The 23,601-nt window shown below is 47.7% G+C and overlaps 1 protein-coding gene and 1 pseudogene across 4 annotated transcripts in view; both read right to left on the minus strand.

Annotated features, from left to right (window-relative positions):
- The window catches only part of TMEM255B (transmembrane protein 255B), a 43,300-nt gene that overhangs the window by 12,924 nt on the left and 6,775 nt on the right, over positions 1-23,601 (minus strand). For 2 of the 4 annotated variants that reach the window (XM_024578975.3, XM_045186695.2), the window contains exons 2-4: positions 22,852-22,994; positions 19,913-19,975; positions 5,068-5,157 (exon numbers count right to left, since the gene is read on the minus strand). In XM_024578975.3, coding sequence (XP_024434743.2) covers positions 5,068-5,157; positions 19,913-19,975; positions 22,852-22,994 — 296 coding nt within the window. The remainder of the gene's footprint in view (positions 1-5,067; positions 5,158-19,912; positions 19,976-22,851; positions 22,995-23,601) is intronic. The other 2 variants (XM_045186693.2, XM_045186694.2) reach the window with 2 other exon arrangements.
- On the minus strand, positions 15,762-19,499 carry LOC139440501 (neugrin-like; annotated as a pseudogene).

Genomic DNA, 23,601 nt, shown 5'->3' on the forward strand with positions numbered 1-23,601 from the left:
ACGGGGTGGCTGAAGGGAGATGGGTGCATGACTTTTTGAGGTGCACTCCTACAACTTTCAACTCCCCTTGGCTCCCGTCTCTTTCCCTGGAACCAAAATATATATATTTCCACTAGGAGGGGAGCAAGGTACATTTCAGACTAATTCGCTCATCCAGCCAATCATCCATCCATCCACCCAACCCTCTATCTAATTAATCAATCATTCAATTATCTATGCATCCATCGCTCCCTCCATCCATCCATCTATTCATCTATCTCTCCCCCTCCCTCCCTCCCTCCTTCCCTCTCTCCATCTATTCATCCTCCATCTATCCACCTACCCACCCTTTTATCCCTCCATCTATCCATTCCTGTATCCATCCACCCAATCATCCCAATCCATTCATACGCCCCCTGTGCATCCATCCACCCACCAAACACCCACGTGTACACCTGTGACCACACACAACTATTCATCCAAGAGTCCTCCTCAACCTTCATGGAGCAGACACAGAGTCAAATTACGGGGGTATAGTTCCTGCCCGTAGGGGATTAGTGAAGGAGACAGACCAAAAAACTGACAATTACAAAGTGCTTATAATTTCTATGGTAGAGAACAGCTAGGGCTACACAGAAGCTATAAAATGCCACAAAACTATATAATCTGTCAGTTATAAAATGAGTTAGAATCCCAACAACTATATTTAGTTTCATTACTTGTTATGTTAGTCGTTTTTCTCAAAGCATTCCTACTTCTGACCTAAGAGAAGAGTATGAAAAACTACCAAAGGGAAGAGATAAGGACAGTCATGCATTTGTCCCTCCAAGCAGCAGCTACTGACAGACTGGTTTTACTACTCCATGCCAAGCCGTTCTCCACGACACAGCAAATCGGGGGGTGGGGGGGGAGCTGAGTCTCTGTCCTCGTTGAGCCTACCTGCCTGCAGGGAGACAGACACCAGAGCACAGGAAATGTCTGTGGAACATAGAAGAAGGTGGAAAGTGAAACAGGAGGCTGAGTGGGGCTGGAGTCCAGGGCAAGTCTGTGGATCAGGGTCAGTTCCGCCCCTTAGGGACTCTCTGCTGGCCACTCCCCTGCCCGATTCCACTCTTCCCTTCACTTCCTGCGTGTCATCCCAGCAAAGCTCTTTCATCAGCAGCTCCGGCTCAGTGTCTGTTCCCCACCGAGACAGGCCAGTGCCAGCACAATCCATGTGACTGCATCGATGTGCAGGCGACAGGCTTCAGGTTCTGATGGAGTGGCCCTGTGAACAATCGCTCTTCTTCACGCCTATGGTCATGTGGAAATGTCCTTCCAGACCGAACACTGGTGTCTTGCTAAAGAGTCCAGATTCACGAGTCACTCAGAAGCCACCCTCACGCTTTCCTGGTCTGAAAGTCCAGCCCAGCTCACAGGCTGACTGCCCCGGTGCGAGAGAGCACCTCTTACCATTAGCTGTGTCTCAGTCTGCTCAGGCTGCTGCGACAAACACCACAGATGGGATGGTTTAAACTACGGAGGTTTATTGCTCACAGTTCCAGAGGCTGGAAGTCGGGATGCCAGTGCACGTAGGTACTGGTGAGGACCTTCTCCTGGAGTGTAGGCAGCTGCCTTCTTGCTGTGTCTTCACGTGGTGAAGAAAGAGCTGCGGTCTCTCTTTATAAGGGCACTAATCCCATTGGGGGCCCACCCCCATGGCCTCTCTCACCCTAATCGCCTCCCAAAGGCCTGCCCTCCAACACCATCACACAGGGCTTAGGGCTTCGACACACAGCTTTTGTGGGGGAGAGGGGGCACAAATATTTGGTCTAGAACAGCTCCAGAACATAATCAACTCCCAGCTGAGTGTCACAGTAAATCAGTGATGAAAACTTGGTTTAAAACTTGGACTTTTTAGTGAATTCTTTTCTTAACACAGAAGCACCAGTAGTTCTGTCTAATCATTACTATCCAGTCAGGATGAAATAATCCTTATTCGTTTGAGTTAAATAAAACTGTAACCAATTTTAGTCCCAGCCAAGTCACACAAACTTAGTTTGCAAATTTATGATGAAATTGAACATTGTGTTTTGCGGGGAGAACCGTAACCTTCTCTGGGCCTGGAAAAAGCCCAGAGTCAGTGTCACGGTGGCTTAGGAAAGTGGACATCAGGTGCTCAGGGAGACCGTTGAACACAGTTTTATTTCTTAACCATCACACATACAACACATTAATCATCAGACTGTAAGTTGGTAAAGCTCAGAGAAAACCTCATGTGTCCCCCGAAGGGGTTGGCCAATCGCCTGACTTTGTTAACAAAGTTTTATTGCACCCAGCCACCGTCATTTGTCCACCCGTTGTCTGTGGCTGCTGTTGTGCTTGGGCAGCAGGCCTGAGTAGCCGTGACAGAGGCTACGTGGCCACAGCCCTCATGCGTTACCTCCCTGGCCCTTTCCAGAGAAGCCAGCTGCCTCTGGTTCATTGCATGCCTGGCACAGAGACGGGACCTCAGTAGGTGGCCATGAGATGAGTAAAGGAACGAGGAACAGCCCAGGAGGTAAGAGGACACTGTGTCCCCAGTGTTGGCACTGTGCCCTTGGTCCCTGAAGATGCCCCAAAGTAGCCACTAAAACACTCTGGGGTGACCACAAAGTTGCTCTGCTAGAGATGAGTCCACCCTGAGCTGGAACAGAAGGCCCGGCCAAAGATTTCAAACTCCTGTATTTCCCATTTCTCCTGCAATGAACTGTGAACCCAGTGCCTGACAGGGTGGGAACAGATAAGTGGGCTAATAATTTCGGACAGATCTTCTGCCAGCGCAACCTTCTGATTCCCAGGGTTCACGTTCTACTTCACGAGGTATCCGGCCAATTTGGAACAAGGGAGCCTAGAATTGTAAGTGGTATTTACACTTGCCTGCAGTGATGAATTGCTTCGAAGAATCCTATCCATCCACAAAACGAGGCAGGTGGCTGAGGTGGCAGCATGCCTCCCTTTTCACTCCTGCAGTGCTGGAGGGAGAAGAGCCCTCCACCTGGGAAACCATTGGTTTTGAAGGAAATTTCTCTCAGATGGGAGCTGAAGGGGAGGTGAGGCCTGAGAAAAGCTGACATACACAGCAGCAGGGCTGGGACCCCACCTTCCGCGGCTGGGGCCCCTGTGAGCCCCCCGTCAGGAAAAAGCGTCTCTCTCAAGAAGGCAAGGCCAGTTTTTCCTTCAAAACCAGGGTTTCCAAAACCACCTGCCAGACCCAAGTCTTCAATTTGGTCGGGAAAGTAAAAACATTAGTGATCTCATTTTGAAATTCTCATAAGAAATTATATTGGCCCGTTGTTTTCCACTTCCATTGAGAGAAAGAGGTGGGTCTGTGTGGCATCTGCAAACCCATGGTCAGAGTTGCCACTGGCGCTGTTGTAACTAACGGGTCCCACGTGGCCCCACCGGGGCTTCACATGGGCTGCCTCGTGCAGCCTCTCAGGGCCCCTGTGATAAGAGGAAACCCCCTGAGCAGGGAAGCCAGTTGACTCGTATGCCCATGTCTGTGGATCTCCAGGTCTACCCGCTAACTGGGCACCCACACAGGTCTGTCAACGAGGCACTACGCCCACAACAGCATTCCAAGGACACACGTGGGATTTCCTCCTTAGAAGACCTTGGGATTACCAACCTCCAGCTGGCATGAGTTGAGCACCAGGGTGCTTGCTCTTTGAGGAAAGGGCCTAGGCACACCCATTTTTGCATCCCCAGCTTGAGTGAGGCCTTTGATCAATATTTGCTGATTCAGTGACATCTGAGAAAATGCAGGTATGACAGTCCAATGCGCAAGCAACATGCCGTCATCAGTAACTTAGGCCCAGGGTGGAAAATCAGGTTTGGATCAAAGGATATGCTTTCTGGTCCTGGCTGGTGTGGCTCAGTGGATTGAGTGCCAGCCTGGGAACCAAAGGGTCACTGGTTCGATTCCCAGTCAGGACACATGCCTGGGTTGGGGGCCAGGTCCCCAGTGGGGCGTGCATGAGAGGCAATCACACATTGATGTTTCTCTCCCTTTTTCTCCCTCCCTTACCCTCTGTCTAAAAATAAATAAAATCTTAAAAAAAAAAAAAAGAATATGCTTTCTGTTCTAACCAAGCAGAGTGCCAGAAATATGACAACAAATATCGGCCAGAGACTCATAGTTCAATTATCTTTCCCAAAATAAAAAACAAGAAACAATAGTCTGGGACAAAGGATACACACTTTCCTAAAAAGCACTATAAATGGAAATATGTGTTCAATAAACAACGAATAACCTAGAGGACCATCATGGTGCAAGTTCTGGCCTTGGCTGGGCGTGTTAGGCCTCCACCTCTTCCAGGTGGCCCTCTCGCCCCCGGCCTGCGGCCTCTCCATGATCCCTGCAGGGACCTGGCTGACTCCACAGCATCAGGGCCCGCCTGGAAGGTTCTGCTGCGTTTTTCCCTGCCTCACTCACACAACTGGCAGCACGGTGGGCTTGATTACACCAGCATCAGCACAAACAGGTGAGTAATTCATTGCACTATGGCCCTGCAATGGCTTCGGAGTCACCAAGTGATAGGAATTTTTCAGCTCCCTCACGAGACCATCATCGCAGACGCAACCGATCAAAGACCGAAACGTCATTGGGAGGCACGTGACTGCAGCGGTTCATAGAACCTTCCACCTCAGGCGTCGACGCCATTAGAGGGACCTACAGGGCTTCACGGGCTACGGTGTCGAGCTAGAAAATTCTGTCATGACTGTTTAAGAGAAACAGACTTGAATTATAAAACCTGGGACATCACGAGTCAGCGAATTTCAGGATGTATTTTATCCTGTTAAATGTAAAGGAATACCTGAGGAAAGTTACTTGGGAATCTGAAGAATCTGATTTTATCTGATGTGATGATGATGACGATGATGTGCGTGTGTGTGTGTGTGTGTGTAAGAAGTGAAGAAAAGCAAGAGAAGGAAAGGCACCAACTGACAAACACAGATGAAAAGAGAAACAGTAAAGGTCTCTGCGCTCTGGGAATCTACGTTTGTATGTTGATCCCTTAAACTCAGGAAAGCAATTGAGAACAAAACGAAAAAGATGGAACTCACTATGTGCCGAGCAGCAAACACCCCGTCCACGATGGCACAGCAGAAGGCGGCCACCACGCCGAAGCTGATGAACACGATGGCTGCCACCAACTGCAAGCAGAAAGCAAAAGGAGGGTGTGGGTGTCCAAGGTTAAACAAAAGCCTTTTTTCAAATACACACCAGTTCAAATCCCACCCTGACATTAGCTGGGCCTTTTACGGAATCCTCACTTCTTCACCCCTAACTTCTGTCTTCAATGACTTTGAGCCCAGAACAGACCCTGGGCCTGATCTCACCGCATACAAGACCCTTCTTGATGATCTTATTTCACACAATAAATAGGCTGCTTTGTGGCTGGAAGGGAATTTTCCGTCCCCCGCCTCTCTGCATGGTCCTCATGCATAATCAGGGATTATTTAACTGGTGTCTACAATGGGTATTGAGACGGTTCACGATTTCTTGCTATTACACACTGCTACAGAGAACCTAAATTTGTTCTATATGTAAAGTTTGGGCTTATGTATGAGTAGGATAGATTCCTGGAACATTCAAGAACCCATACTTTTACACAGGACACGTTCAGGGTTCTCTGCACTTCAGAATCTGCGCAAGAGGCTACACTGTCCCATAAAGGGGCTTTGCCAGCCTGACTCCCTCCCTCCAAAAGCCCGACACCCATCCCCTTCCATCCCAAACAACACTTCGTATTATTCATCTTTTGTTTTACCAATCTGATGGGAAAAAAAAGAGGCTCATTGTTATTTCCATTTGCATTTCTCTATTATTAGTGAGGTTGAGGATTGATCTTAAAGTTGTTGGCCATTTCTTGAAATTTTTTCTTGTGAAATAATTTCAAGTTTACCAAAACAAATAGCAAGAATAGCATGAAGAAGTCCTGTATGTCCTTCCCTCCATTCCAACCTTTTGAAAAACCACATCAATGACCTTCCCCATCATAACTCTTCTCTCCAGCTGTGAGAACCCCACTCTCGCGGTCCACAATGTACGTACTAACCCAGACTGCATGCAAAGCATGTCACGAATTAGAGGACAGTATTTGAATTCTTTTTGTCCTCAGCCTCCGTCAAAACCTGTTTTCCACATGACTTAGGTTGGTTCTGGCCCTGTGGTTGGGTTACTCATTAATGATGCAGTCAGGCTCACTCACTGGTCACTGTAATCCATGTGGCCCTCTCCCTCTCCATCCTTGTTAATATTCACTATTTATTTGTTCAACAAAACATAGGGAGCAGGTAAGAAACATTGCCTGGTTTGACACCCCAGAACTCTGAGTTCGGGTTTGGTGCGAAACTCGCCGGGGCTGCTCCAGGGGCAGATGCGGAGCCTCGAGGCGCCGTCCATGCTGCTGTTCCAAGGTCAGACGCAGCAGGCTGGCTCCCGGGCTTGTCTCGGAGGCAGCCCCTCCCCTCGCACCCCCACTCCAGCCCCCACGTGTGGCTTCTGAATGAAAACCGCTGCCCGACATTGCAAATCAGAGTTGTTGCCTGAGTCCTTTGCGGGGATCTCTGAACTGGTCGCCTTTTTGACCCTCAGTTTCTGTACCTGGAAAAGGAGGTGCTGGTTGTGACTTATCAAGGAATTGAATAAATGCCTCTGGATACCTGAGCCAGTCTAGGTGCTCTGGGTGCAGAGCTGACAAAACCGACAGATGTCCTTGGCCTTTCCTCAAAGAAGATGACATTTTATGACGAATTCACTGAAAGAGAACTTGGGGCTCCCTGTGTATAAGCCTTGATCTGTACAACAAAAAAAGATTTCCTATTGGATTTTCTACAGTGTGGTGGCAGTTTTAACACCAGCGGTCCTGCACCGCTGCTCTTGTCATTGACTCAGCAATGATTCGGTAGCTGTTCTGGCTGTTGGAGAGGAGGAGAGTGGGGTGGGGTTCCCACCATGAAGAACTGATGCCCCAGGGTGACAACCACTGAAAAAGGTGTAAACCAAGAGCTCTGGATGTGCAGAAAGAGGGAGGACCCTGAGGATGAGGCAAGGCCCTGAGCTATCCCTGGAGAAATACCGTATTTTTTGGACTAGGAGATGCACAGGACCATAAGATGCACCTTGGTTTTAGAGGAGGGAAATAGGAAAAAAAAAATTTGAAGCAGAAAATGTGGTCCTGCTCCTGCCTGCTGTGACCCTGCTCCACCGCTGGCCCCCACCCCTTCCACCGCCGCCAGCGAGCCTGGTAAGCTACATTCAGACTGTAAGACGCGCCCCAATTTTCCTCCCAAATTTCGGGGTGGGGGTGCGTCTTATAGTCCGAAGAATACGGTAAGCCGAATTTCCTCCAGAATCCATGCCAGCCAGGAGCTGTTCTTCCTACCAGTAACCTTTGAAGTTCACCCATGCTAGGGAAATACGGTCAAAGGCAAACATGCTTCCTTTACATCCATGAAGAAAGGAAAATCCCTAGGCTTCTTCCCCTATGAAATTACTGCATATAAATAAAATGATTAAGATGTAAAGAGTTTTGTAAAAATCACTTGAGGAATCATACCTAACCGCACTTTCCTACATTTGTGTTGCTATTATAAAAAATACATTACAACATATATAAAAGATTCAGAAGTGGGGGAGGAATCTGTGTCTAATGCGGCCACTGTGTCCTCCCAGCCTCCTCTTTGACCTTCCTGCCTGTCCCAGATGGATGTTCTTCGTCCTCCCTCTGCTCACACCCATCAAAGATGAAGTACTAAGCCCCACGGTTCATGCTTTTCTTTCATACTGGCCTTGAATCCCAAGGCCATGCCAGCTCATTTTAGCATCAGCTGGGAGAAAAGGGCATTATGTCCCCATTATTCCTGCCAAGGATGCTTCTGTGATTAATTGTAAGGCCCCTCAGCCCAGCAGAGCTGCACGGGAGGGATGGGGCACTCTGTTCCACAAGGACACCCCCTGATTCTTGTTGGACAGAATTAGCAGCCAAAGAGGACAAATGAGGAGAGACTCAAAGGAGAACAAAATCACTCTGGAGTTTCCCAATTCCTTTAGCATGGGGTGCACCTGCCAAACTTCAGAAGTGGCCCTGCACGGGCCCACGGACGCCCGGTTAGTCGTCCTGCACAAGTGGGCAACCGGAGCTGTGCCAGGAGCCGCTGCCCGGTGAGCTTATGTCATGAAGGACCAACTCGATGACTCCTCAGAGAACACCACACTCCACATCCAGCCCAGGCAGTCAGCGCTGGCCCAGCCGTGCCTGGTCAGAGCCAGGACAGCCAAGAGACATTGTACCTGCACCTGATTTTATCCAGAATTTCATAGAAAACACAAAATCCCCAAAGTATCTAACGTTGCGGGACTTCCCTCCACTGTCTAGATCTATAAAAATATCTGATTTGGTCTTGCTCAATGTCCCCATCGACTTGCAGCTGGTTCTGCCTGGTGGCCCTTCCTCCTACTACCCCTGCAAAAGTAAAATTTCACGTTAGCAAGGCCACTCCCATGATGAATTCCTGATTATACTTGTGATGAATTCAGCACTAACATGATCACACACACAATAAATTCACTGCTGGGATAATCTCACACATGATATTGCCCAAGAACTTCTTGACTGCGTAAACCCCAGGGTCCAGGCCATAGTGCTGGGAACGGTGTTGGAGAGTCTCTCCTCCAACCCTCCAGTCTGCAAATGGAAAACGTTCCAGAATCAGCGACAGGAGGGCTGCCTCTTCGGAAAGACCCGAGCTGGGTGTCGTGCCACAGCCACTCCTCTCCTTCCCAGGTTTTACTAACTCTCCGTCAAGCGAGGGGTGAGTTTGACAATACGAAGCCAGAAGAACGCACACAGCAGAAACCCGATTGGCTCTCTGAAGATGCAAACCAAATTACTTTCCATAGCATGTGAGGACTGCCGGAACCTATAGATGTTACAAATAGAAACTGTCTATTACTCTAGCAACTCTAAAAGGCTCTCGATTGAGGTTGAAAATATATTTTATTGTACTATGTGGGGGTCTCCTCTCTTGGGAGAAGGGCAACCAGGTTACTCAGTTGGAGGTCACCTTCAAATCTCTGCTGGGCTCACAGATTTGCGTTTCAACAGGGAAGGTAGATTAAAAAAACCAACACCAAATGGATAGATAAGGTTGTGGTGATAAGAGAAGACGGAGAGAAAACAGGGCAAGAAGAGCCTGTCACTGGGAAGGTTGTCACTTGGCGGGGTCAGGACTCTGTGTGTCCCTCACCCCCATGATCTCCTTCTTCTCTTTTCTGAACCAACCTCCTGAAACTTTCTGCTTTGCCCTTCAGTGTGGTCACTGGTAAAACCCCATAAACCCTCAACCCCTCTGTAACGTCTCCCCCGGCTGTGACTGGGGCCCTTCGCTCTACTAGGGGTTCCCGGGCCTCAGGACAGGCCTGGCTCTGCCCGGGCGCGTATCACCACCCAGACCCTTCTCCCTTCTCCTCCCACACCCCAGACTTTTAAGTCCATGTCCCCAACTCAGTCTCCTGCAGGCTGTCATTCACCAAACTCTAGGTCATCGCCTCTTTCCTGGCTCATGGTCGCCCTGGCCAGTGTGACTGCAGCCACGATTCTTGGCAACACTGAGGTCCAGAGTGACCCTTCCACTGCTCTGGCTCTCAGTCCCCGGCCCATGTTCACCATCTTCCTCAGTATGCAGCCCCTCAGTGCTGGCCACACGGCCTGCGTCGTGTTACTGCCCACTCGGCACCACTACGCAGGCACCGACCCTCCTCCCACTTTGGCCCTTCACCCTGGTCCCACCACCCAGTTACGGTCTTTCAGCTGTGTGTGCACTTCCCAGCTTACAGACCCTGGCCAGTCACCCCTGTGAATACCCACAACCCCTTGCTCCTCTCTCAAGTTCTTATATTCACCTGTCAAAACCCAAACTGAATTAAATACAGTTGTCCTACTTCTCCAAACCTGAATAGGTGAGCATGGAAACCTGTCCTCTCTCAATTAAGGACCACACCCACCCCTACCTGTTCCTCCCACCACCCCCACACATCCTTCCTCCCAATAGCAGGTGACTCTATGTGCTCAGTTCCCTGGGAGAGCAAAGGCCATCAGAAGAGAATTTGTATAAGATGCGACCACACCTTCCAGCCCCATGCAGGCCCCCACAATCTGTGCCCCATTAGCAGGGACAAAGGGCTACACGCCTGCCGGACCAGCAGCTCCACACCGCTCACCCTCCACCAGCACTGCACCCCCCGACCTGCCCTCCCTCCCACAGCCTCCTGTCTTCACCCTCTACTAGACTTTCCTGTCCACACAGACATGCCAGAATCCTTCCTTTCTTAAACCACAAAACCATCTTCTTCATGTCCACTTCCCCTGGAGCTCCTCTTCCTCCACCTTTCTTCTTCTGTGAAAGTCCTTCAGAGGGTTGTTGATATTGCTGTCTGCACACTCGCCTTCTGTCGCTGCCTTGTCAAGGTTAGCGATTACCTGCACAGTGCAAATCTGGGGTCCAGCCTCAGGCCTCACCTGACATAATCTATCAGCAGCATTTCACATGGCTGATCACACTCCTATGGAAACACTTTCTTCACAGTTTCCAGGATAACAATTGTATTTATTTAAGAAGTGGTATGTGGCTACTGTTCTACAACTTTACAAATATTAGCTCATTACCATTTCTCTCTCCTGCTTTCCTCCTATCCCCTGTTTACTCCATCTGATGTGGTGCTACCCCAACCAAGCAACTCAGGAGTGATTCAGAGCTCATCTCACACCATCTCACCCCTGCACTGCATCTCCCCCATCTACACCCCTGCACTCCGTCTCCCCCATCTACATCCTGTATTGCACTCCCCCATCTTCACCCCTGCACTCTGTCTCCTCCATCTACACCCCTGCATTCCATCTCCCCCATCTACACCCCTGCACTCCATCTTCTCTATCTACACCCTGTTCTCCATCTCCCCCATCTTCACCCCTGCACTCTGTCTCCCCCATTTATACCCCTGCACTCCGTCTCCTCCATGTACACTCCTACCCCTTGTATCTTCATCTTTGTTGCTTCCTTTCCTCCTTTCAGCCACAATGGGCAAAGCTAGAAATCAGTAACAGACAGAAAAAGGGAGAATCCACAAATACGTGAAAGTTAAACATACACCAACGTGTCAAAGAAGAAGTCACAAAGGATATTTAAAAAGAGTTTGAGAGGAATAAAGATGAAAACAAAAACAGCCAAACTCATGGAATATGGCAAATATACCACTCATTTAAAAAGAATCTCAAATTAGCAGCTTAATACCTTTAGAACTAGAAAAATAACAGCAAACTAAACCCAAAGCCAGCAAGAGAAAGGAAATAATAAAGGTTAAAGCAGACATAAGAGAAATAGAGAATAGAAAAACAGCAAAGGGGATCAATGCAACTGCAAGTTGGTTCTTTGAGATCAACAATATTGACAAGCCTTTGGCTAGAGTGACTAAGAAAATGAGAGAAAAAGCAAATGACTAAAATCAGAAATGAAAGTGGGAACATTACTACCAACTTTACAGAAATTTAAAAGATTATAAGAAAATAGCATGAACTACATTACACCAACAAATTTGATGATCCACATGAGACGGACAAACTACTGGAAAGCACACAAATGACCCAAATTAACTTCAGAATAGTAGAAAATGTCAACAAACCTCTAAGTAAAGGGACTGAATCAATAACCAAAACTTCCCGACAAAGAAAAGCCTAGGACCAGATGGCTTCACTGGTAAATTCTACCAAATATTAAAGAATTACATTGGTCCTACTCCAACTCTTCCAAAAAATAAAGAGGAGGGAACACTTCCTGACATTGGATGAGGGCAGCACCACCCTGACACCTATGTCAGACAAAGCTATGGAAAGAAAGGGCCAACAGCAGGCCAGATCCCTCGTGAATATGAAGGTGAAAATCCTCAACAAAATACTAGCAAATCGAATCCCACACCACGTTCTAAGGATCATACCCCATGCCCAGGAATGCAAGAGTGGTTCAACACAAGCAACTCAATTAACGTAACATACTACCTTACTAGAATGAAGAAGAAACAACCTAAATTGTCATCTTAATTAGTGAAGAAAAAGCATTTAACAAAATCCAAATCCTTTCCGATATAAACACTCAGCAAACTAGAAATAGAATTTCCTTAACATGATAAAGGGTATTTACTAAAACCTCCAGCTATCATCATACTCGATGGTAAAAGACTGAAAGCTTTCCCCCCGATACAGGGAAAGGACAAGGATGCCTGCTATTCAGCACTGTCCTGGAAGTCCTTGCCAGAGCAACTAGGTAGGGAAAAAATAAGGCACCCTCATTGGAAAGGAAGAAGTAAAACTATCTCTACTTACACGACTCTGTATATATAAGACACCAAAAATAACAAATAATCCACAAAATAACTACTACAGATAATAAATGAATTCAGCAAAGTTGCAAGGTACAATATCAATATGCAAAAATGAGTGGTTTTTCTACACAGCATCAATGAACAGCTTGAAAGGAAATGAAGGAAACAATTCCACTTATAATATCTAAAAAACTCAAATACTTAGAAACAAATTTAACTGAGGAGATGAAAGACATGTACTGAAAACTACAAAACATTGCAGAGAGAAATTTTAAAAGACCTAATTAAATAGAAAAACTCCCATGTTCATGGACTGGGCGACTTAACATTGTGAAGATGGAAATGTCCCCCAAAGCAATCTAGACAGAAATCCAGTGCACCCCCCAGCAGAACGTCAATGGCCTTTCTGCAGAGATGGAAAAGCCGTACGGAGTGCAAGGGGCCCTGAACAGACAAAACAGTCCTTGAGAAGAAAAGCATCGTCAGAGCATTCACACTTTCTGATTACAAAAAATTACTAGAAATCTACAATAATCAAAACAGTGTGGTGTCGGCAGAAGGCGAGACATATAGATCAATGTCTACTTCTCACTGAGACTAAGAGTCCAGAAATAAACCCAAACATCTATGTCCAATTGCTTTTCAACAAGAAAGCCAAGACCCTTGAATGGGGTGAAAGAACAGTCTCCTGAGCAAACGGTGCTGGAACAATTGGATACCCACATGCAGAAGAATGAAGCTGAACCCTTACCTTATACCGTATACAAACATTAACTAGAAATTGATCAGTGAGCTAAAACTACTAAAAGAAAACAAGGGTAAATCTTCATGACCTTGGTTTAGCAATGAATCCTTAAATTTCACAACAAAAGCAAGAGTAATAAAAGGGAAATAGACAAAATGGACTGCACTAAAATTTAAAACTTTAGGGCAGAGACTGTGTCCCTTGTGGTACCCTGTGAGCTCTGGATAACTATTTGTTGAAATGAGACACATCTTTTCAGACACACAGGTGGTATAATCCACTGCCTGAAATTGGGTTTTCCGATTCAAAGAAGAGATCTCTGTAGGAAATCTTGCTGGCTGTGCATCCAGCATCCACCCCCTCCTTTCTTTCCAGCAAACTATTGTTGATTTTGTTCAGGTCCCTCTCTTCCACATTATCCTATCCCTCTGTGGAATGACCCCACCCAGCTCCTCAGTGAGCTTATTATTGGTGAGATAACCCCATGACAGGGGTGGGTTTACAAATGAGCATGGACCTGGCCAATGAGATAAGAGGGAAAGTCTATTGTGGACTCTGGGAAGGTGGTCTCCTTCCTAAGAATCAAAGGAAGGCACCATCTGCTTCCTTAATTGGATGCTGCTGCCTCTGGAGGGTGACAACCGGAAGGAGGACAGAGCAGAAAGAGAGGAAGTGGGGCCTCAGGACACAATGAGCCACTGAGTCAGCTGACCACGAAACCACCCACTCTGGACGTCTTGAAGGGATACAAATCCTCGCAGTCTCTGCTGGTTAAGGCAGGGGTTTGTGTTATTTGCAGCCAAAAGCACTGCAACCATTTCCACCTAAATTTCATGTCTTCCAAAGATTGATTCATTCAGTAAACAAAGGTGCGTGGGTGCCCACTGGGTGGTGGGAAAACTGGATTCACACCTCAGGGAATATATCACTATAAACAGGTGAGTGCTAGGAAGACTACTTGTTCTAAAGGTAGGCATCCGGGAGGTTAGGGGAGCTTTCCTGAGGGCATGGCATTTTGCTGAGATCTGAAGGAGGAACTGGAGTTCACTAAAACAGGAGAAGGTGGGGTGGGGGATAAGCATTCCAGAGAGGCAGAGATCGAGAGGAGAAAGGCACAGAGACAGAGAGGGAGAGAGATCAGCTGGCCGGAACTTGGCCAGGAGTAGCACGCATTAAGTGTTTTTTCCTTACCTCGGCACCCAGAGAAGAGGAGGACAGCCTGCAATGCGCCCTGAGCTCTCCAGGCCCTCCCAGGAGGTGGCCATGATGGCTTGAACCTCTAGGTGGACATCTTGACAGGAATAAAGCAAAGGCTCTGCTCTACTTAAGGTGAAAAGGAGCTGGAAGTGGCTCTTTTCTTGTCTCCCCCACCCTCCCCGTCCTCAGAGCAGACCACACATGTCAGAAATAGAACCTGTCTTGTTCTATTAAGATAGAGGATTTTCATTACCCAAGAGAAGACCAAACACTTCTATATGTTCCTGAGGATGATTTGTCATGAGAATTTGTTCTTATCAAATCTACTAAGTGTTCTTATAGGACACAGAAATGGCATCTCTGTGATGATCAGGTGCCTGCAGCAGGACCTTGGTTATCATCACAGAGAGAAAAAGGTGAAGGGAGACAGGAAATGGAGCCAAGAAAGATTTCAGTGGACATTTGAAGTAATGATGAGAGTCAAGGTCAAAGAGGGGGAGATGATATGTAGGGAAAGACACCAGGAGGGTCATGGGTAATCCAGTGAAACACTCATGGGATTGGGGAGGGACCCCCTCCACCATATTTTGAGGAAGGGCACCCATGGCACAGCACCCACCCAAAGAAAGGGGCTTGAGAGACGTTCAGACACGGAGTTAACTCCACTTTGACCTTCTGACAGGGCCACGGTGCCATTGGTTCTCCTGGTCTATTTCAGCCTTTACCCTCCAGGAGCTCCACCTTCTCCCAGCCTTGGAATGGATCCTTCTTGGCCCTTTTCAGCCTCACCTGCCTCTTCTCTGCCCCCCCTCACTTCCCTTCCATGCTGCCCTATGGTGCTCTGTGCGCAAGTCTGAGCTCCGCGAAGTCGGAACCTCCCCGCTGGTGCCCAACGTGATACCTTGCACATGGCGTGTGCTTGGGAAATGTTGGTTGAAGAAAGAAATGGATGGATGACAACAATCCGTGCGTGAGAAATGCTTGAGAGGTGACAAGTGTCATTAAGCAATATTGATGGCTATTTTTTTGACTGCTACGTTTCACTTTATTTTGCACATAATAAAAACAACCAATTGACTAAACAGTTCCAGAACCGTTAGCATTCGTTAATCAAGAAGTAAACACAGTCAGAAGGCAAACTTTTCAATTCCTCTTGAATATTTTGCAAGAAACCCCTAACACAGGCTGGTTTTGACACAGAGGGAGCCTAAGGAAGAAGGGTTAGTATGGAATATCCACATGGATCAGACCAGGGGCCACACTCCAGGAAGCTGGACCGTACCCAGCCAGTCATTCACGCTGCCCCCGTGTCCATCTGCCCTGTGAAGTTCACTGCCGTTGTCAGACTGAAATCCAAGCAGCTCTTTCCTCCATTTCCAGGCTCATCACTTCCTCTTATTCCAAGGTGGGTAATCCATATGCAGAAATCCAGACAGCTCAAATATACTCGCCCAGCTGCTTTTCACACGGCATCTCCACAATCCAGGCTCCAGCTGAAATTCTGTACGGGAAGTTCCCATTGTCATCAAAGAACTCTAGCCCCTGCTGCACTATTTTGCTACTGAAGTTCTGGTCACCCAGTTCTCCTGCCTTCAACTCCTCCAGCTTGTTCACACTTGGCGATCCATCACTGCCAGTTCCTCCGGTGCCCTCACAATCAGTGGTGGGATACCTCTGCAGCTCTGTCCCATGACCACAGGCTGCAGACCCAGGCACAAAGTTCTCCTTCTCCAGGCTCTGGATTCCTTTTTATTCCCTGCCTCCAGCTCCTCGGTGGGTTTGTACTGGGAGTATTCTGTTCTATCACCTTCAAAGCTGGCTGTGACCCTGGCCTTGGATGGGGCTTTGCCTCCTGACACAGAGTGGCCCGCAGAAAGCAGCTTCCCCATATCCCCAGGGCCTGGAAGCTGGTGGAACAAGTGGCCAAGCCCAGCTTTCTTAAGGACTTTTTGATCCTGCTTCACTTTTTGGTCCAATGTAGGAACAAACTTGCTTTTTAAAACTTTTCTCTCACATCATGCTGACATCAAAGCCTTCAGCCAATCTAGGAACTGACCAGGACTCTGCAAGTTTCTTATGTAAATACTGGATTTGCATATGGCTTCCCTCCTCAGAGTCCTGGGCAGGGCAGCTGGCACCCCCAAGCGCCTCCGAATTTTCTGGAACTGGATGGCTTTTTTCTGTTGTGTCTAGATGCTGAGAAGAGAGCCACGGCAGAGGCCATGCCTGGAAGCAAGACGGGTGGTTAAAGAGTCTTGGGCTAAGTCACAGAGAGCTCCCAGCCCTCTTCTCTGTTCACTGCCCAGAAGTCTAACATCCAGAACGACAGCCCTGGAGCAAGCCGAATTCTCTAAATGGGCGCTGAAGTATGTCGCTGGTGAAGGGTCCCATGGTCCCAAAGGAGCTGAGCACCTGCCTCTGTGTGTCTGAAAAGCGTAGGGAACAAGGGCCGCAGTGAATGCAGAGCTGGATGCCCAGCACCAAGGGGGCGTGGCCTTGACCGCAGGGGCGGGAGGCCCTGCTTCAGGCTGAGGGCCCCAGAAGGAGCAGAGCCTCTCCACCTCCCAAAGCTTCTGCTCCTCCAGTTTCCAGCCGAACCGGAGCCCGGGCCTGCCACCCCTCAGGATGCGAAACCTCAGCAAGCTAGGGCAGCACGCCCACCAAGCAAGGGGGTCAGAGTGCGCACCCTGTGGACAGAACTGCCTTCCTTGATGGTTATTGGTAGTTATTGATGATTATTTGGGGGGGATGGTTAAACCAGCTTTGGGGTGGAATCAATAATTTCATTTTTCCTGGACAAATGCCCATGTGCACACCTGCGTCTTCTCACAGACACGAGGCTCTAGTTGCAAGTTATTCTCGGTGGGGTGGCAGCAAAACCAGACCTGGATGCAGCTTTTCATCCACAGGTTCCCAGGGCCCTTTCTAAACAGGCAGATATTTGGATCCATCCAGAGAATTGATTATTTTTCCAACAGGCCTCTCGTGGACACAGCTTGCACAGCAGTGAAAATAAAAGTTGCGGGGGTTTGTTTCAGACGGAGCACGTCTGTGAGCATGTGGCTGCAGAAGCGGAGACCCAGAGCCCCTGGCCCTACGTCAGGTTGCCCCCCGTGTGTACGACAGACCGAGCCAGTGGGTCATGAGCTGTTTGCTCCCAGGACTCTCACGCCTGCCCGCCCTCCAACGCAGCGCCTTGGGGTTGGACTGCAGGACAACATCTCTTCAGAGGGGCTGGCGGGCAAAGGGAGAACCAGTGAAAGAATGGGCTGCCAGTGAGCAGCTGGCCAGAGAGCCACATCCCAGCACACACTTGCAGCCCGCCGTGTGGGAAGCTCCAGGTTAGTGCAGCGAAACACGTTCTGGGGTGCACAGTCACCTTGCACACTTGGAAAGACTGGCCCACAGCCCCTGTGACCGATGCTGCCAACAAGAAGGAACAGAAGGACCAGGGTCCAGATGGCAAGGGCATGTGGATGGAATGGAGACCAGTCCTCAGAGGTCAGAGAGCCCATTCAACTCACACACCAGCAAGTGGCAGGGCAGAGGCCCGCCTGTGCCTCTCCTGGTGGTCCCTGGTGGAGCTACAAGAAGCAGGGGCTTCTTGTAGCTCAAACATATAGTTCATATGTACTCAGAGTCCTGAGTCAGCCTCCTAAGTAGCAGGTACACATTCCTAAAAGCCTCAACACTTGGGTGCTTACATACTGGAGCTTGCTTGACCTGTTTTCTTATAACCAGACGTAGTGTCTGTCACATACCCCAGCTGGCCAGGTGGCAGGGACAGTGGGCAATTCCAGTGGCTTCTCCATTCACCCCTTCACCCCAACCCCCACCCTTCTCCCTAAATTAACCAAACTTCTGGAAGGTGTAGGTGGCAGCATCTTCAGGGGAAGGTGTCCCTCGGGATCCCTTGTCCTTCAGTCCGTCTCCTACAGATCAAAAGCTGAGGACATTGGGCAGAGGAGTGGCGAGGAAGATAAGCAGGAGGCCACTCTCACACAGCACTCAAAGGAATAGAAAAAAAATGGTGTCTCTAGACCAGACAGACAAAGACTGAGGCCCTAACCCTTTGCGGGAAATGTTTTTAACCTATAAGTTACTTATTAGTCCTTATTGGTTCTTCTAGTTCAGTGGCATTTAAACTATATTTGGGGGAGATTATTCTGCGTGTATGCGCACACACACATATAGTGGGGAGATATTAGCAGCTAACAAAGTTTTTAGGCCTTTAACTTCTCCATCTCTGGCCTTTGGGACCATGATAGGGCTATTGTGAAATCAATGATTCATAGGTCTGTTTCGGTGACTAGAAAGTAATCTCATTCATCAATGGAAAAACATCAAAAGCTGACTCAATCTGGAGCATTCCTTAGATATCACTGCAGACTAACATAATAGTGGGCAGAGATAATGGTGAAGCCGCTTCTAATGATGAGATTGAACAGAGTGAAATGGTACCATGTAATGACATCATTACAGATGAAATGATACCATGTCTGGAATTCGTTTTGAAATAATATGAGAAGGAAAGAGATGGGTAGGAGAGGAAACAAGACTGGCCCCGAGTCAGTCGCTGGGGAAGTTGGGAGACGGGTACAGAGGGGTTCATTATACTAGTCTATCTACTTTGCAATAAATATGTTTAAATTTTTCTTTAGTAAATAACTAAAATAAAAAGAAATCAAGAAAAAAGAAAGCATTCTTTGTATTTAGAACATTTAGATGTGTACAAGCATCTTCTCTTCAGCTGACATTTTCTCAGCCTGCTATTGTCTTCTTTTGAAGACAATGTTCTGATTAATCTACGAGCTTAAATACAGGATTCGACGATGGCTACTATTCCCTGAACACCGGCTGGGGCCAGTGTGTGCTAGATGTCTCCAGATGCATTAACTCACGTGCTCCCAGTAACCCTGAAAATGAAGAAACTGAGGTTCAAATCTGTCAAGTGAGTTTCCCAAGATCACCCTGCTATGAATGATGGCCATGGGTTTTGGTCTTCATAAACCTTACATTAAACGTTAGATAGTGAAATACATGTTTATCACACAAAGGTAGCCTGGGAAGAATGCTTTCCCTGAAAAGGCAGAAATGAGATTGTGTAGGCATTGCCAACAGCGCCGGTCAGAAGCCTTAGCTCCGAGAAATGTGGGTGGCCCCAGCTCACCCCATGTACAGGGAGGCTAACCGGAGAGCTGGGCCCCACACTGCTTTGGCAGCTGCTGTCAACTCTGTATTTTCATCCTTCCTTTCTGAGACCTACATTTCTTTTACTAAAGCCATAGAAATGGACTTCCAGCATCCAGATTGGAAAAAAGAAGCAAGAAGCAAAACTCTCTGTTTGCAGATGACCTAATCTTACAGATGGAAAATCCTAAGGAATCCACTAAAGAGAGAGAGAGATGTAATAAATGAATTCAACAAAGTTGCAAGATACAAGACTAAATAGAAAAACCAATTGTGTTTTTATACACTTGCATTAAACAACCCCAAAAAAGAAGTTGTGAAAACAATTCCATATTACTCAGCCATAAAAAATAAAAGATGAACCATTGCCATTTGAAAGTAACAATGTACTTTCTTACCATTTGCCTCCGATTCTCCACTAGGTTGATGCCAATAATTCCTAAGAAAGATCCGAAGCCCAGCTGAGAGCAAAGGAAAAACAAGGAGAAAGCATCCGGTTAGCATACCTGGTGGCGCGATGCTGACTTTTAACAGTAAACAGTGTTAAAGGAAACTGCTGCCCTTAAAACATTGTATCAAAGGGCCAAGGCTGGCCACTAAGTGGCAGACAGGTCCATGCATGTTGGGGTGGACTTCTCAGGCTCAGTGGAAGCCAGTGATTGGAACAGAAAGTGCTAAGACATGAATCCATCTCATCTTCTGTGTTCCAGCATTTTAAGTCTTGTGTCAGTTTACCTCTCAAGTTCAGGGAAAGAGAGCATTGTGTGGCCCCTTTACCCTTACAGAGGACAACCTCTTCATCGTAGCCCAGACCACCTATGGCTCATCTCTGCATCTGGTGGCCAGGTGAGAGGCCCACCTGATGTTTCTCCTGGGCCTGTCTCAAGTCCCATAGTCTGAAAAAGACTCCTTGGGTAAGATATTAGGAAGCTAAAGCCATGGTATTTCAGAAGAAGAGTTACCAGGCTCCATGGACACGCTGATACCACTCAGAGACGAGCCTTTGACTCAGGTGAGCAGACAGACAGGTAAGCTTTGGGAACAAGAGAAGAGGGAGAAGGGAGGGTGCCTAGGGGCTCCTAAGAATCAGTCCTCTTGTTCCTCAAGAAAGCCTGAGCTCTTGGGCCCCTGGGAGGAAGGGACGTTGGGATGTTGGAGAGATACACGCGTGCCTACTCTCATCTCAAAATGAAGGATGCGAGGGCTGGGGACCAGGATCCCTCTACCTGAGCATGTCCAAGAGACAAAGGTGTGCCTCATCCTCTGTGCCCACCTGGTGAAAGAATATCTTAGTTTCCTCTCAGCTTAAAAAACTTGGAGTTTCAGCAGTACCCACAGAGGACATTGCTCGGGGCAGCTGGTGACAAGCCTCTCGCAAACAATGTGGAGGTGCTGCCCTGGGACCCTGTGTTAGAGCCGCACGCATGCAGCGGGTGAGCCCTGCACATGGGACTTCTGAGTGACCTGTGGGGCCAGGTTGGGGACAGCTAACCCGCTGACCAGCACAGGTGTGGAGTCTCTAAGGCCACGCAGTCAAATTTAATGCACTAAAAACTGGACCTATTTATGTCTACAGATATCTTTATCTGTAATTATGTCTGTGGAGATGGACATGTATGAGCAGATGTCGTCTTTACCAATAATTTGAGAATTCTCAAGGAGTAAGGACAGAGGAATGTTTTCTTCACATGGGCCTTCAAAATATCACCATCTAACTCGACAGTTCAAAAATATCAAAATTCCATTCCAACATAAATGTATTAAGATATATCTATTAAGTTTCACTAAGTTCCATTTTGGGGGGATTAAAAAAATCCTCTTTCCACAATGTTGAGGTATTTCCCCCATCCAGCCCCGGCTTCTTCCTGAGATCCACTCTGCTCTAAGTCTGCATTGGACCGAGGATATCCACGGAAGTGACTTTTATCCACACTTTCTTTCAGTGACTTTCATCTGTCATCTCCATTAGTCTGCGTTCAGAACTGTCCAGGCTGAAGCCAGTTTCATTCTGCACATGTCCAGGAATCAGGTCCGTTACAGAGCAAGCTCTGACAACATCCAGGCTGTTCTTATAGGAGGGAAATACTGCCTAAGAGAAGCTTAACAAGCAAACAAACAAACAACCCTCTACTACTCAAAACTGATCTTGAAACTCTGCAAGTAATTTGAAAGGATGCATCGTCGCAGCCATCAGCCCCCCAAATTCTGGGCTCCCTTCTCATCCAGGACAGGTGGCAGAGAAGCAGGGTCTCCCACCTGCCATCGACTTCATGAGATTTCACCAATAAAGCTTTTATCTGCACAGACACTATTTAGATGTGTTTACTCATAACTTATATACAGGTAATGCTAATTTATAAAGCATACATGAAAATAAGAATACATGATAATATAAAGATGATTTAAATGACACTGATAAAAATTTTTAAATATTAAGAGTGCCAAAAATTTTATCAATATTATTACTAATCTTGATAATACCTTTAGTGAGAATAATGTATTTAATGAGCTTACTTTAAAAAAAATACCTTGGCTTAGCACTGTATGATCTATAGCACCTCAAGGTTCTGGTGCATTTTAAGGACAACATAGCTGAAAAAAACAGATTTCACAGACACTTTATATACACAATTCAGACACTTGGAGCACATTTTAGTGCCAATAAAAAATATTGCCAATAACAATGGATGTGAATTCAGTCAGAAAATCTTCCCGATAATTCCAAATTTAGGTGACTGCTTCGTGCCAGATCTGATTAGCGGTCATTTTCCTGTTGTTCCCACGTGATTACATTATGAATGTAATCATCAATCAAGGCTCCTTGGCATTCTTGATTTAAAGCTACATTTTTCTGAGGACTAGCTTGGTCATCTTAGTCTCACGGGGCTAAAATCCAGGTGTTGCAGGGCTGGTTCCCTTTTAGAGGCTCTTGGGAGACGCAGGGCCAGGTCTTCCCCGTGTCTAGAGCTGTCTCATTCCTTGGCTAGTGGCCCTACATCCATCCTCAACGTCTTCTCACATGACTGAGGAGGGCTCTCCTGCGCCCTCCTCCACTTTTAAGGACTCGGCGCTAAGACTGGGCCACTCGGATGATGCAGGGTCATTGTCCACACCCTTGACACCCCCCCCCCCCATTGCTGTGTGGCCTCCCAGACTCACAGCTCCCAGGGAGTAGGACACAGATGCCTTCAGGCTCATTCTGCCAACCACAACCACCAGAACAAGTCCCCATGCCCTAACCCTCCAACTGCATGGAGCTGGAACGAAGTGTGTCGCCACCCCGTAGAAATCTGTGGTGCCCTGTGCACCCCCCCTACCCCAGGGCCCCGTCACTCACAATGATCCCTGGGTAGTAGCCCCCCACAGTCACGTTCTCCGTCCTGGTGGTGGCAGCGAGGCCGATGGTCAGGATGAAGACAGACACCACCAGCAGAGACCCCACAAACCAAAGGGAGGTCTTCTTTCTTCTCGTAAACCCTTCTGGGAAGATAAACAAGGAAGCCGTTAGTAGGGGGCAGGGCTCAGAGGGACGTCCTAGCAAACATGAGTACATTCGGTGTCTACATGGCTCTTCTCCCAGCGCCCTGCGGGCTCTGGAAGGCCTCTCTGTCCCGGAGCCAGGACACACACCCGCTGCTCTCTCCCCAATCAGTGCCCACCTCAGAGGGTGAAGCTTAGCCATGTTGGTCCCTGTGACTCCAAAATAAAATAGCGGAGGAAGGAAAAACATGATCTTTCTTCTTGTGCCAAAGTTGTCTACTGTCTACACCACCTGTGTGTGTGCATGCACATGGTGTGTAATGGGGGAAACAGCTTCATAGCTGTTGCAACCGCTGGCTCAGATGACCACGTGAATTGCAGGCATGAAGACATTTTCACACTTCAGAAGGTTTGCCTCCGAAGACGTACACTTCTGCAGTCTATCGGCAAAGCTTAATATCAAGTCAAGGTTGCAACACCTAAGGACGGGATTGTATACATACTCGGAAATAAATTGCACAAAATTATAAATCAATGTGCAAACTTAGAAAAACTTGACTCAACTGAGCGCGCTGCTTAGCAAGGGTGTATGCCTCAGGAAGAACTC

The sequence above is a fragment of the Desmodus rotundus genome, chromosome 13, assembly GCF_022682495.2.
Source record: "Desmodus rotundus isolate HL8 chromosome 13, HLdesRot8A.1, whole genome shotgun sequence".
NCBI classification, from domain to species: Eukaryota; Metazoa; Chordata; class Mammalia; order Chiroptera; family Phyllostomidae; genus Desmodus; species Desmodus rotundus.